Raw genomic sequence first — 16,799 nt, 5'->3', positions numbered from 1 at the left:
ATATAACGTCGAAGGAGAGGGTAAGTTCTTCATTTTATATTTCTCGCAAAAGAGAAAAAAAAACTTGTCTTTTAGTAGAATAGTCTTAATCTTATGCATTTTTTTTTTTTTTTGGTAAATATAGCAGGGCGATTCAAATTTCTTACGCAAATTACTTTTTTTTACGTAAATTACTTTTTTTTTTAAGAGATTTGTTAATTACTTCTTATTTACTCGTTTGACATTTATTCCGTTAGTTACATCATTTCGGTGTTTGTGTGGCAGGGGGGAGTAGACTGTTGCAACTTCTAAAGTTAGTGTGAAAAATGCTGTTTATAGGTAGCATTTTTTCGTTTCACCTTAATTTTCGGGGGATTCTACACCCCATGGACTATCCCCTGGCTACCTCCCTGTCACCAAGATACAAATAGAATTGCTTAGATAGCTGAAGGAAAGAAGTGATCCCCGTCCCAGTATTTTGCATCTTATTTTTAATAATAGAAATGTAAATAAATGTGGTGATCTGGGCGAATATTGTAAAGTTACCGTACTCCAAACTACGAAATTATTTATATATTTTTTTTTTCCTATTTCGTTTCTTTCATCCAAAATTTTTGTGCTATTATCCTCTTTCCATAGAATTTACAAGGTGGTAAGATCTCCGTATTTCAATAGGCGAAGGAAATGTCTTCCGCAAGCTCTGCGGGTCCCCCAGCTTGATTCTTGTCGCCACTCAACGTCAGGAATACATCACAGATCACGTGACACCAGTGGCGTATTTAGGGGGGTGGCTTCCGGGCTTAAGCCCCCCCGAAATCTTACTTAGTATAGTCAAGTAAATGGAATATCTTGCATAATTTTCACATTTTCAGGCAAAGCCCCCCCCCGAAAGTTAGCAAAGCCCCTCCCGAAACAAAATCGTAAATACGCCACTGCGTGACACAGTATGACCCCAGCCTTATATAGAGCAGTCTTGATTTATACATCCATTACAAACCATACAACTAACTAGATATGATACTAATCTCAGCATTTTTTCGAAATAAGGTTTTTTTTTAAAATAAATTTTCAAGTACCGATAACATCGTTCCTATTCATTCGAAACAAGTCATACCATGGCCATGGTATCCAAAACTAAAGTACTTCCGATGTGCATCTCCGTTATGCTGTATTTGCGTTAGAGGCTTCCGAACTTTGGATGTTTGTGATACTATAACATCCTTAGTTTGCAACACTGAATAACGAACCTGATATTTTAAGTTTGTTGATTTGAAACGTAATAATCTGACTTAATACCATTTCAAAAATATAACTTTATATCGGGTTGCCAACACTGTTTAATACATACATAGATGTTCCCTCCTTATACTTGCTTCGTGCAAAGTTTCGCTTTTCTCTCTTTTGGTTTCTCAGTTACAGCGGATGGTCAAAATAAACTGTCCACCCTGTAGACGCGGCAATGATCATGGAGCTAGAAAGACGGAACAAATGCCAGTCGCAAAGTTTTGCACAACTGAACACAAACAAAAGCGGACCTAATTGCTGAACCATGCGTAGTTTTCGAGATCTAGCATGAAACATATCAAAACATTTAAAATTTTCCGGGCTATGATCATAGTCTCGCGCGTGCTTTCTTCGCGTTTTTACCAAATCCTTACTTCTTTCTCCGTGTAATACCAGTCTTTTTTTTTTTTTTTTGCAATAGTTTATTCACACACGGAACGGAATTTACTTTGTGGCCTAAGCAGCAATTTTTTTTTAGCACTTTACCCTCCTGAGATATAACGCTCCAAAAATGGTATTAAAATCACAAACTTCAACCTTCGGACCCCCATATATCTACGATGCCAGTAGTATCATAGGTGTAGATGTTTCTGCAGACTCTTTACATGCAACAGTATTCAGCACAAAACTTATGAACACCCCACTTTATGTCATCCCAAAACACAGCCCCTTTAAAAGTGTAATTTTCTGTACTTTTTCTAGTGACTTCATGTATTGGTTTGCAACCCCGCATATCTATTTAGAAGCAAGAGTATAAGTTCTCCGTGTACCTCAGTATTTCCTCTAAACATTCGATTTGGTGTTCGTCTGATACGTACGTCTTGAGCAACTGTAGTTTTCGTAAACGCTTGGAAATGCAAAAAATGGTACTCCACTGACAACAAAGATGACAGCCACTCAGGAACACTTGTACAATCCGAGGCAAAAAACCTGCAACATGAGGATGTAAGTTTATTGTGAAACTGCGCCTAACAGCACAGGAAATGAACATAACGTCTAAGTGAAACGAATCACGCCAGGATAAACCTCGGCCTCCTCCCGTGCATACTTATTTTGGAGCAAAAGACTTCGTCATTTCACAATAAACTTATATGCTCATGTTGCAGGTTTTTTGCCGCTGATTGTACATACGACAACGTGAATGATGTTATTGACCTTGTCATACACAAGGTTCGTCACATTTATTTTTTTATAATTTTCGGAGATGGTCCAGCAACCATGTCTGGACCACTTCGTATGGACACTGTTTTGTTAACCGTTTTGTGTTCGCGGTAACTTACTACATCTTCTGCAGCCTGCTGTATGTAAGTTTAATATACTTTCGGTAATTGCACCTATTCATTCCTCGTTTGAGTATTTTTCATCGGATTTTTCAACAAAAAGATTTCTTTCTTCCTCGTTTTTCAACTTTTCAGTATTCAACATCGTGCTGCCTACTTTTCTCCTCCCTACATTTTTCAACTGAATATCCACTTCGACCAACACAAAGTTATGATCAGAGAAAATGTTGGCCCCTGGAAGGGTCTTCGCGTTTTACAAGATACTCCGATACCTGTCCTGAATCATGTCATCATTTATTTGATATTTTCCGCCGTCTATTGAGGATTTCCATGTGTAAGTCCTCCTCTTGTGCTGATTGAACAAAGTGTTCCCAATGACTGGTAATTTCTATTTTAAAAAAATGACCACTCCTCTTCCCGTTTATTTCTTTCGTCTAAACCCTATTTGTCTACGACACTACTTTCCTCTCCCACAACTAAATTGATATCCCCCGTTACAATTACGCATGCACCTGTCATGTACCCCGATGTACCCGCATGCACCCGAAGAATTAGTGGAATAAATTGTGGAAGGAAACGGGAGAACCTCATGAAAACCCATGCTGATTTAATGTTCTAACGTTATCATGTAATAGGTACACTCATGTCCAAAATTATTGTCGCATGTCTATAAATACGTTGTTCTAGGAATATAATGTGATAATAAATTCGCCCGGCATTTCTTATAATGTTAGTATGCGTATAATCGGCAAAGACATGTATGTGGCAAATTTCATGTCAAAAGAGCAGTAAATAAGAACAATAAAATTAAAATACAATTTTATTGCCCATTTAGTAGTGATGAGCAAATGCAAGACCAAGACCAAGACCGGGGTGGTCTTGGTCTTGGTCTTGGTCTTGCACTGGAACCCTTGGTCTTGGTCTTGGCTTTGCATACCCAGTCTTGGTCTTGGTCTTGGTGTTGCATGCAAGAGTCTTGCAAGTCTTGCATTTAAGAAATCTCAAGCTTTTCATAGGTAAATTTTACTATGGATATAAGAGATAATAAACTCTACAATGCACCAGTAGTAACGGAAATACAATGTATGTTTCTAAATGTAATATATTTTAACGTCGTGTAAGTATGATGATAGTGTACAACATAGCTGATTACCTTTATTTTTTTAATAAGTGCCCACGCTTCACTACTTATAAGATATGCTAAATCACAACGTTTCGTAATCTGTTTATAATTTTTAACAGCTCCAACACTCCACTGGTTCCCAAACTAGGGAGTCTACCCCTAAGGCGCATGAAAGAAAATCAGACGGCGCAGATTATTGAAATATCATGAATTGCAAATTAATTTTTACACTCTAAAGGCGCCACATTTTTCTTTTCAACCACGATTAGCTAATCTTTGTATTAAACAAACTTCCAATTAAATATTGAAACTTTGTTTTACTGATTCCAATATGTACTTTATGAGGCAGAAACATTCACATTACGCAAAAGCCATGAAAAAATTGCAGACTTTCGAAACATAGGCATAAAAAAAGGAGAGAATTAGCTGTGTTGAACATAAACGAATGAGAAGGTGTTAGAAATATTAGCAGTAGGAGCAAAAAAGAAGAATTTTAGGTATTGTTAAGAGGAGGAAGAGGAACTGTAAGGATATTGGCTTAGGAGGAACTGTATTATGAGGGACGTGCTAGAGAGTATTGTGGAAGGAAAGAGAGGGAGGGAGCGAAGCAGACTAGTTGAAGGAAAGTATTAAAACAGAAAATTGCTACGTCAAGACGAAGAGACTAGCTGAGGACCACCGAACGTCGAACCTTGTCTGTTGAAGCAAATAACCTGCCAATAATGGCAGAATAGCTATTATGACGATGATGATATGTTTAGCAATATTGACCAGAAAAAGAGGGAGAGAAAATTAAAATAATAATTATAATTATAATCAAACCTCTAAATATTTTAGAATAATTTGAGTGAAAACTGAAAACGACTCAACTGTCTATGTCTTTTGTGTAAACTCTATTTATATAAATCCCGTTGACCTGTATTAGAAATACAAAATAACGGCATCAAACTCCATGTTATTTGAAGTTTCACTTGTGAATATGGATTACTAGCATTAAGTACCTACTTCGTTGGGTTAAACTATAATAATAATAATAATAATAATAATAATAATAATAATAATAATAATAATAATAATAATAATAATAATAATAATAATATTTCGCTAATCAATCACTTTTTTACTATTTGTAAAGCGCTCTCTAATATCGGTCATTTTCGATTATTTTTGTTTCTCTCTCCTCCCCAAGTTGCGGGGCTGAATTTGGATTTAAACGGCATCAGAAGTGTCACTATTCGTGTCAGAGACCCCGAAAACTATGGATTAGGCACTAATATTTGGTAATTTTTGGTCATTATTAGGTTTCTCCCTCTCCCCCAAGTTACGAGGCTGAATTTGGTCGTCAACGATATAGGAAGTCTCAATATTCAACTCAGCGACCTCGAAAACTATGGATTCGACACTAATATTCGTTATTTTCGATCATTTTTATGTATATATCTCCCCTCCCCACCGCCAAGCCACGGGGCTGAATTTTGATCTAAACAGCATCGGAAGTGTCACTATTTATTTCAGCAACCCCCAAAACTATAATTCCATTTTAATATCGGTCATTTTCGATCATTTTTAAATATCTTTCCCCTCCCCCTTCCCTCACGTCAAAGTGGTATCACAGAAATCATCTCAAGTCCGATTATCATGTATGTTGAAAATGAGATCGAGTTCGGTTGGATGGTTCAAGAGTTAAGTTTTATTTTATATATATATACATTATATATACATACACATTATATATATATATATATACACCCTTCCCCTCCTCCCCCCCTAGGTTCTACCATCTAAGTGAAACAAACTCTAAAAAACTTTCCAGGAAAGAACCTCATACATGTTAAAAATTTGATTGAGATCGGTTCAAGTTATTGAGTCACAAACTTAGTCACTTTTATTTTTATTCATATTGATTTTTGTACATCTTCCCCTCCTCTACGTTGCTCCGTCAAAGTGAACTGACATATAACATTCCAGACTTGAACCTCATCTATATTAAAAATTTAATCGAAATTGCTCGTTTTGTTCAAGTTATTAAGTTTTATTTATTATTTTATAACTCCCCTTTCTCCCCTCCCCTAAGTTTTACCATCAAAGTGAAATGATGAAAACACTTCCAGGTTCACACTGCATCTATGTTGAAAATTTGATCAAGATCGGTCGGGTGGTTCAAGAGATTAGGAGTCACAAAAATAGTCACTTTCAATTTTATAATATAGATGTATTATTGTAGTATAATGCTATATCGCTCAATCCTCGATGTGTCGTATATCTAAGGAGGCTAAAAGTTATATTGATAAACAATTATTCAACGTATAAGCACCCGCCCATGAAATCAAATTTGCAGTCACATTACTAAGTTTTTGTCAATGTTATGAAAATGTTATTTCGATATTAATTTTATGAGCACACACTAAAAATTTCCAACGGATGCTTGAGTCTGGAAGCCAAGGCCATACCCATGTAGTCGACACTACATTTCTCTTTAGTTTTGTAAGAAAAACACCACTAATATGCTTTGAAATGAAACGAAGTATCTAGTTTGTCCTACGATTATGCATCGAGCCTAAGGGAGACGATAATGTTGAGAAATGAATGAAATGGTGGAATGAAGAAAGTAGCAGGAAACATCAAAATCCCGAGAAAACCCACCCACACGGTATTTGCCCACCAAAAAGTTCCCATGGCGCAAGGTAGAATCCAACCAGGGACCCGTATAACCACATGTGACTGCTCTACCACCGAGCCGGTACTTGTGCAAAACTCTTGCACAAGAGTCTTGGTCTTGCAGGTATAGTCTTAATCTTGGTCTTGGTCTTGCACCCCTTGGTCTTGGTCTTGCATGCAAGACTCTTGCAAAAACTGCAAGACCAAGACTCTTGCGCTCATCACTACCATTTAGCAACATTTTATTTTACTCATTATAATTTTCGTATTTATAATTCTTTTCTTATGAAATTTACCACAAATATACATTGCCCGATTATACACATACTATCAGTATTAAAAGTACCTTGCAAAATCATTATCAAATTATATTCTTACAAGAAGACAGTTATAGATATGCGACAATAATTTTGGACATGAGTGTACATTTCTCCATCATCCACAGTATAATGGTCTTTTTGTTACAGGTAGTGACGGCATAGTGGTTAACGGAAACAACGGTTGCATGTAAAAGTACACCCGACCATAAAGACAAATGGTGGTCTGCTGGAATCCTAGACAGACACGATCAGGGGTCGAATGAGACGGTATGCGGTGGTATGCCATACCGCCTCTGATTTTTCAATGTTGAAGGCATGGCGCCTCTGGTTTTTCAGTGATCAAAACATCAAAACATACCGTCACTGAAGAGTAGATACTTAATATCTTTATTCCATTTTTATACACAGTAATTGACGAATAGCTTTGCACGCTAAAAGGTTTCATTTCTTATGTGTTAACAACACCGACATTCTTGTTATCTTTTTCCTACCTTTTGTTTTTAAAATAAGGTGTCCTCAAAGAAGTTCATCTAGTTTATATTTTGATGTGCCATATTGAATTGTTTCTTTCTTATGTATGTGTGTCTTCTTGCCTCAATGCATGTAATGTTGTGTTTTGAGCATGGGAGGATTTTGGGGTTGTCTGCTGTAGGGAATGGATCTTTCGGGCTTTGGAATATCCCTCAATCCGCTGCAGAGGTCGGGAGTTTTTATTCAAAATTTTCTGTAAGAAAACTTGGTTTTTAAGCGTTTTCGCGTATGCGGGGGATCGAAATTTCTCCATGCCCCTCCTTCCCCGTCCTGTAACTACAGAGAAGCTCTCCAATGGTTTACAGTCATATGCAATCTTTTAGGCAACATACCCTCACTGTATTTCAGCATTTAGATAGATGGTATGTCGAGTCAAAATCATAATTAAACATACTGCCTCTGCTTTTCATCCACTTTGAACACTGGACACGATAGTGTAGCACGAATAGGTATATGAAATGTCATCTCCAGAAATCCACAAACAACTCGATATATTTATAGTCTCCAAGTAACGTTAGTGCAAATAAAGAAGTGGTACATAAAGTTGCAAGTGGGCATAAAAGTATCATTGATGTGGATCGCACAGGACAACTATTCCCATTCAGTAGTGCAGAGAACATTGAACATGCGAATGAAAGCGAGCAAAGGATGACTGTAGATGAAACTGCTGGGGAATTTAGCACTGAACATGCATGGATCATTTATATTCTGAAATCCCGAAAAGTTTCACTGTGGTGGGTGCCTCACCAATTGTCTCCTGACCACAAACAATCTTCTTATAAAATTGTATCTTATAAGCAGGAGGGTAACAGGTTTCTTACTCAAATTGTCACAGGAGGAGACAGTTTTGTCCACCACTACACATCACAAATGATGTCCAACAGTACACATTGCAAATGATATCAGTATCCAAGACAAAGTGGGAACATCGCAGTTCAACAGTCCGTAGAGTTCAAGGTAACTCCATCGGTAGATATAGTACTCCCTACAGTCTTATGCTACAAGAAAAAGTGTTATTGGACTGGAGTTCCTTGAGAAAAGAATTGTCAATGTACAGCAGTACTATGATACTCTAACACAGCTGAAGGTTGCAATCAAGTGAAAGCAACCTGTCATGTTCAGGCCAGGTGTGGTTTCGCGTGATAAAACAAAACTATTTTGCGATTAACGAGCTCTGGAAATTTCTGGATTGTAGATTCATTCAAACTGTTTTAATTGCCGACATACATACTCGAATTTTTTTGTTCCTTGGTAGGGGCTCGAAAAACGACACCTTTCAAATCTCACCACTGAGAGCACAACGTCCCTCTGACGAATGTTTCCTTTTGATGTTGAGGCGCATCCTCAGGATCAAGATCAGGACTATTTGCATACCATGTTGTAAACAATCCATTTCTCATATCAGCTTTTAGTTGCTTCACGAAAAGACAGTTTTCCTCACGTTTACTGAGGATATCGAAGATATTTATACGCGCCGTCAAATGAACTTTTTTGAGTTTATGAGGAACCCAAACATCGAACTCGCTTATGTATCTCAAGTTTCTACAGATGGTCATGAACGCTTGATCTTGAATGTCTTCTGTAATCACTCTGTGTTGTGTAACTAGATACTACTTGATCAATGTTTTGTTATCAACTTTGATGTCGTTCACATAAAAATCACCAGCAAGGAATTTCGCGAATGATCGTTAGCACTGACGCTCTTTTAGAGCATTGTCACCGTAAGCTTTCGCAACTTGAAAATTCACAAACCTGACATGAGTTCTTCACTTTATGGAAGTAAACCAATAAAATATTGCGAAAATACAGTTTTACCTTTCATCTTTAAATTGTAAACTTTGCAAAACCCATTTATTTTTTTCATTTATAGAATGAAGCCGCAGCTATCAAATTACATAGAAATGAAAAATGCGAATAATTAATGTCATAACTTTTCCGACAACCCTACAGATGGGTAATACCAACATAGAGGAACTTTATTTATCGGCTCTCCCTTACATTACATGAAATATCGATAATACTAATTTCGATACGTTAAATAAAATGAGCTTTTAAAAAAGAAATCTTAAAAGCAAAAGCTAAAATCCATCCTTCATAAAACAAACTAATGAGTATTAAATACTAGCTGAACCTGCGCTCTCTACACAGCGCATCATACACATATCAGCATGATTCTCTTTGTCATTCCTCACAACATCTGTACATAATATCCCTTTACAGACTCAAGTGAAAGACGTCTTGATATAAATCGGCAAGGAGTACCATGAAGGGGAGATTTTTTCGATTGTTTTATCAACATCTCGCACCGGTTGCAAGATTGAGCCTACTTCCGGTTGGAGTTTCTAATGGATGTATGATCAGTGTTTTCTTTCTTCCTGCATGCAGTATGTAATAAGCAAATACATTACATACAATATTAATAAGCAAATACATTACATACAATATTAATTATAATGTCAGTGATATGTGGTGTTCATTGGGCAAAACACTCCAAACAATAAAGATTCATCACAGCCTGGAGAAATGGTTACCCTTCGTTTTTCATTATCATTTGCCTATGAAACATTTGGCTGTATACAACTATGTTGTGTTAGAATCTATAACACGTATAAGATGCTTTACTTTTTTAAAATTTCAACGCTTTCAGTGTACTCCTAAAAATGTAATAAAGAAATAACAACCGTGTTTCAATATTCAATTAGAACTGGACAATCTACACAAAGTTTGGAATCGGCCAGCGAAAACGGCACGTTTCTAGCACATGTGATTTTCGAGATCTCATTGCCGAAAGGATTGGAGATAAACATATAAACTTTTGTTTGGAGACAAACACATAAACCTAGCATTTTAATATAGAGATTTTTATTATTTACCCCTAACTCAGGTAATTAGGTACACATAACGCAACAAAGGTAAGCGACAATACGATATCTATGAGAGAAGTACTGCACAGAACATAGATTTAAACACCTTTTATGCACGCATTAATTCATGATACTGTACTATGATATTTCTTGTCTTTGCTCGCTTCAAATGCCAAATTCTCTTACCGGATTACGAAACTTTTCTCCGTATCTGAGCATACCTGGTAGTGACGGACCAGTTACATGGGCCATTTGGGACATTTTTGTCTAGGTCCCCTACATCTGGGTCTCGTTCCTCAGTCAAGGTTTGAACTGGTGACTCGGAAGCAGTCGAAATCAAGTCAGCTCTGCAGCATTATTGCAGAGCGTTATACAGTAGATTAATAATGTGCACTACTTGACCTCGAATATTAACGAGTAAATGAAACAGCTCGGATCTGTTCGCATTGGCCAAGTACGACTTGGCACAGATAAGGAAAGACATTTTGCACTGGAGGGATCGTAGGCTCATTCGCAACCTGTACACAAGACAAAGAGTAAAACTGTCCCTACACCAAACAGAAACAAATAGTGTGAAGATTGGGCGAGGAGTCAGTCACCTCAATTATTCAACGTTTACAGTGAATGCTTAATAGAGAAAGTATTAATAAACGTTGGAGACTTCAAGATTGGAGGACAGATCATTAACAAGGTAGGGTATGGAGATGAAACTGTTCTTACAGCTAGAACCAAGGAAGGATTACACAGATGATGGATAGAATAGTTGATACTGGAAAACAGTATGGAATGAAAATCAACACAGAAGTCGAAAGCCATAAAAAATACATGTATCCCACGGGAACACCCTTACGGATTAAGATTAGAACAAAGAAATTCTGAAGAAGTAATAATATCTGGAAAGTATTTTCACGAGGGACGCTTACTACACTAAACAGAACAGGTCAAGAGTTGCAAGTAGACAACGAGGCATTCAATAAGAAAAGGTACTCCTAATTAGCAGGCTTAACACTGCACTATGTAAAAAACTAGTCAAGTGCATGAAATACAGAATCGAATACAGGCTTGGACATTAAGTAAAGTTACAGAATACGAAAGTTACAGAAGAAATATTTAGGAGGCTTCGAAATGTAGTGTTGAGGGAAGCAGGAGAATGTATACGGACAGAGAAATTAATAACCGAAGATATTTTAAAAGGGTAGGAAGAGGATGCTTTTAACTATTATCCTGCGTAGGAAGGCGGACTTGATTGGATACATCTTTAGGGAAAAAAAAAAAACTTCCTTCTTCATAGCAAAACGTGAAAGGAAAGCGAAACGTGAAAGGAAAGCGAGACGTAGGAAGAAGAACACAGCTAATCTGTGATTTGAAAAGTAGAAGAAAATTTCGATTTAGAGGAGGAAGTTGAAGATCGAGAAGCGTTCTAACATAAGAAAAAGTCATATTAGTCCCAGGACCTACAGACAGGAGAATGCTTAATAATAATAATAATAATAATAATAATAATAATAATAATAATAATAATAATAATAATAATAATAATAATAATAATAATAATAATAATAATAGATATTCCTCACGCCCCAACTGTGAAAAACAGGTTGTATTCAATGTGTGGATAGCAGTAAAATGTATGATATGAAATGTTAAACGATTATGGTCCAAGGCTATGGGAGACGGTGCTGATAATAATATATAATGGCGGAAAGAAGAAAGTGGGAGGAAACAGAATCCCGAGAAAACCCAGGCATAGAATGTTATCCAACAAAAGTACATTTAGCCCGAGCTGCGATAGAACTAGGGACCTACTATAAGAGGTGAGCGCTCTAACGCCGAAACATCGCGAATATAGATGGCAAGTAGCTGTCGTGGATACTGAACAGGGGAGTAGCCGTGATCAGTAATGATTTCAGGGGAGGCCCGAGAAGGAAGGGGGGATTCGACTAGCCCCAGTCCCTTGATGAAATGCTGTAAATTCATGTAGTCAGGCAGTGGCCTGGTTCGCACTTCGAGTTGTCTGAAGGAAGGATATGACCTCGGTCTCCAAAACTTTCCTCATGAAGATGTCACTTGTACGGTTGTTCTCAATCCTAGCGACAGATCGTGCGATTCACCCACAGAACCTGAATTACCAAACTTGGTTTTCGGTCGATATGGCGCTTAATAATCCACGTTAACAGATTACGCTTCAAGATAGCTATATTCAGTCATCACTAGCTCAGATCGTAATGGGACTCATCCCAAATAAAACCGTCTGCTACTTAGCATCAGTGACGGTGTTCATACGCCCATGTGACCTGAGGTGATTGTAATTATGAATCAATGGAAGCACACTCAAAAGCACGCATGCTTCTAATCCAGCGCACGAGTCACTATGCTACAGTGTGGAGCTAATACTGTACACGACGCTGAACGGTCCGTCACGGTCATGAGAACAAGATGTCTATTATGCAGTTATGTGACCCATCGTAAATAGGCACGGTACTTTTCTGTCCACTGCTTTTATGTACGATCACTGTCGTAGAAGCATGACTAATATGTACACAAATTTTGAGGTGAGAAGCTGCCTTCACGAAAGCTGGTAATACGGATCCCATTCGAATGAAGTCCGGTGATTATATTGCGTCCTTTGGTGTCGATGTGCACCTGATATCAGTTTTGTCATTTCCATCAGAAGTATATTTTTAATTTGTCTGCTCATTTATGTAGCACAAAGATATATCAATATTTAAAAATATATATATACACTAGTAATTTGTAGTTAGTAGACGCGGATTATGTACCCCAATTAAAAGAGTTGCCTTTAGTACATCATTACACTTACAAGTTTGTCGTGTGTAACTGTAACTACTGCATTCATAATGTATAAGGACGCTATCCCAAACAAAAGATTTGATCCATTTTACTTACTTTGCAAGTCTCTGAACTTCCTCCTTACTCTTGATGCCCCCATTTGGAGCCAACAATACGCTCAAACACTTGAGCAACTGCAACGGATCTATGCGAGGCTGAAAAGAAATCATTAAAGTCCATTAACTTACGCATCAAGTAGTTCATTAAAGTACAGATATCAATTTTTAAGAATATAATAACAGCAATGCTAGAAACGAGAAAAATATGATTTTGTAGACAGGCTTTGTAGTATCCATTTTACACACAGTAATATACACAAGAACAAACAGCCGAGAAATGTGAACTAGTCATTTACTCATCTACTACAGCAAACGATCGTGTCATCCTTTTTATACAAAGGGTTCAATTACCTTAAATGACAAAAGTTTGTCAGATGTTCACGAGCACGGACAAAGGTTTGTAAGAAGGTAAACGTGTTTCCGTGGCTATCGCAAGGCATAGTAAGGCAAGTGTAGTGTTTTATATAGAGGTAACCCAGAAAGTTCTATCGCTTTTTGCAGTTCAATTGGCCCTCACACTGTGAGTTTAATGCGAATGGACATAAGGCGAAGGTCAGTTTGTGTGGCAGTTCAGTTACACTGTGAACTTGCGTAATGACAGAGAGAGAACATTGAACCTTCATAAAGCGCCATAAGGGAGCGTATGCTGTACGAGTTCAAACTGGGGTCACACGCCGTTGCAGTGGGACGCCTATTCTTCCTCGTTTGAATATTTTTCTTCGAATTTTTCAACCAAAAGATTTCTTATTTCCTCGTTTTTCAACTTTTCAGTATTCAACACTTTGTTGCCTACTTTTCTTCTGTCTACATTTTTCGGTTGAATATCTACTTCGGCCAGCACAAGATTATGATCAGAGAAAATATCAGCCCCGGGAAGGGTCTTCGCGTTCTTTAAGTTATTCCGGTACCTGCAATGAATCATATCATAGTCTATCTGATATTTTCCACCATCTACTGTTGATTTTCATGTATATCATCTTCTCTTGTGCTGATTAAACCAAGTGTTCCCAATTACTAGTGAATTCTGTCTACAGAAATTCACTAATCCCTCTCCCATTCATTTCTTTCGTCTAAACCATATTTACCTACGATACTACCTTCTTGTTTTTCTCCCACAACTGCATTGAAATCTCCCATTAAAATTACTCATGCACCCGTCTTCTCCCTATCTATATTTTTGTTTCTATTTTCTCATAATTTTCCTCTACTTCTTCTATTGCATACAAAGTAGTTGGTGCATATGTCCTAACCTAACCCAACCAACACTAATATAAAAGGTTTTCAATTATTTTTACAAGTCGCCACTTTCCACTTCCACTCTTAGGGATACTAGAGGTATCTTATCCCACACAGTATTTTCTTTTTCAATTGGTAAGTCATGTGTGTATCAAGTTTGGTTGAAATGCTCCAGGCGTTCCAGAACTTGAACATTCATACAGCAACATACTCATACATCTATATATAACACACTATAATAGATAAACAAAATCGATAGATCTGATTTCGAGAATCTCTATATTTTAAGATTTTCATCCTTCAGTAAACTACCAGCATTTTTTTTTTTTTAAGGGTAGGAAGAAAATTCGATCCCCTGCCCTGGAAAACCTTCTGAAAAATTTACACTTTTGTCCAGATACATAAAATGGAATGGACTCCAAGCAAATTGAATTCACTGGGAAGAACGCTCTAGACGACGAAAATACGGGGGAATAGACATCAAGGAATCGCTTTCCTGCCATGCATATGTTATAAAATGTGTAAATGAGTTGGAACTTAGAATTAAGATTCTTTTCACGATCACCATTGCTAGAAAGTAGGAAGGACTCGGACTGCTAGCAAATGTTCTGTTAAATTATAGAATCATTGAGAAACTGAACTATTCGATCTTGTGCAGGGCAACTAAAATTAACTATGAGTTTTACAAGAAAACAGCTAAAATGAACGTTCTTCGCACGGGGAGAACTGGCTTTAGGAAGAAAATTGAATCCACTTTTCTCCCTAAGATACACGCTTCAATGGAAGTATAATAATAAAAATCCGCAGGATACTCTCTGTTTTGGCATGAACTTTGAACTTCCTAATCCCTTAGGCACTAAAGTGGTATGATCATTATTCGATTGAAAAAGTACCCATAAAGCTCTTTACCAATAGTTTAAGTCTAGAGGTGTTGTAGAACACGTTACGTACGGTTTCACGCCTTTCTGCGTCGAAGCATACGAGGTGATGTAATAATTTTAATTTTTTTTTATTATGCCCATTTTTATCATTTTTGGCGGACTTACTTTTGCACCTAGATCATCAAAATTTTGCACACATATTCAGTGCATTCCTTAGTATTTTTTCCCGATTTTCTTCAGATCTCTGCGTTAAAACAGGGGAGTCCAGAGGGGTAAAAAGGGATATTTTAAACCAAAAATCCCTTTACTCGCGATTTTTCCGCCTCAGATACATGATAGACATATGTAAATTGTACCGATTGAAAGGATGTTCTATTCTTAAGAGAATGATGTACGAACCATGATTTTAGGGTAAGCAGGGATATCTTAAGAAATTTTTATCTGAAATCCTGTTTTATACAGGAATCTGGTGTATTGTGGAGATATTTTTGGCGGGCTTACTTTTGCACCTAGAACACTGAAATTCTGCACACTAATATTTAGTGCATCCCTTAATATTTTTCAAATTTGTTTCAGATCTCTGCGTTAAAACAGGGAGTCCATAGGGGCTTAATTTAAAAAAAAAAAAAATCAGAAAAAAGCTATTTCTCTCAAAATTTCCCGCCTCAGGGACATGATAGGGAAATGTGAATGCTACCGTTTGAAAGTCTGTTCTATTATGGAGAGAATGATGTACGAACCATAACCCTGTAATAATTAAGAATGTCTCCCAGAAAATTTTAATATTACATCCGGGTCTTGTGGAGTAATCTGGAGAATTGTGGGGTTCATTGGTAAATATTTTTTCCCACCCTTACTATTCAAGATACAAGCTTGAAATTTACTACACTCATTATTTTTCAGTTGATTTTTAGATCTGTGCGTTAACAGGGGTTCCAGAGGGACTCAAAATTAAAATAATAATAATAATAATAATAATAATAATAATAAATCAAGATAAAATCCCGATTTCTCTCAAAATGTCCAGCCTCAGGGACATGACAGAGAAATGTGAATGGCACCGTTTGAAAGGCTGTTCTATTCTGAGAATGGGATACGAATCATGATCCTATGATGAATAGGGATGACGCTGTACCTGCTTGACGGAAAGTCTATAATTTACATTTTAAAAAAAAAGCCAGAACTTCAAAGGGTTAATGGAAGTGAAAGATAAAAACCCACCCAGAGAAAAGTAAGCCTTCCATGCCCCAAGATTCATTTCAACTGATAAACCATTTTTCCGTGAAGCGATCACAAACAACAGTCAACGCCGTTTTGAATATGGCGCCAAATTACAGAATATGCGCTTAAAACGAGAATTTTCAAAAACGTAGGAAAAAGTTGCCATTCATTTTTAATATTGAATTTCGTCGTCCTAATTTAAGAAGTTCGTGAGATACTCTATTTTCGCATAAATTTTGAAGCTTCTACAGTTCTCTGAAGATACACTTTACATCAAAACAATGATGAAAAGCACACTTCGAGGAAAGTGATAATTATATTGCAAAGTCCATTTCAACAGTTTTATATTCCCGATGGGCTCAGTAGTTCGGATTCCACGTCTCATATGGCCTCAATGCTGAAAAAGAAGCTAATCCCTAACCCAACCAACAATCAAACAAATGGCTCATCCGGTTTCGTAAGATGCAATCTTACACAAGATCACTTCCATTATATACTATATTAGATGGAAAA

General features: G+C 37.0%; 1 protein-coding gene across 1 annotated transcript in view; it reads right to left on the bottom strand.

The window, feature by feature from the left end:
- The window catches only part of LOC145671874 (uncharacterized), a 244,654-nt gene that overhangs the window by 165,541 nt on the left and 62,314 nt on the right, over positions 1–16,799 (bottom strand). Inside the window, exon 3 of the mRNA XM_081741105.1 lies at positions 12,947–13,044. Coding sequence (XP_081597231.1) covers positions 12,947–13,044 — 98 coding nt within the window. The remainder of the gene's footprint in view (positions 1–12,946; positions 13,045–16,799) is intronic.

The sequence above is a fragment of the Thermobia domestica genome, chromosome 2 (genome assembly GCF_964235325.1).
Source record: "Thermobia domestica chromosome 2, izTheDome1.hap1.1, whole genome shotgun sequence".
Taxonomy (NCBI): Eukaryota; Metazoa; Arthropoda; class Insecta; order Zygentoma; family Lepismatidae; genus Thermobia; species Thermobia domestica.
Note: the sequence above shows the minus strand (reverse complement) of the source record. Positions and strands in the feature narration are given on the sequence as shown.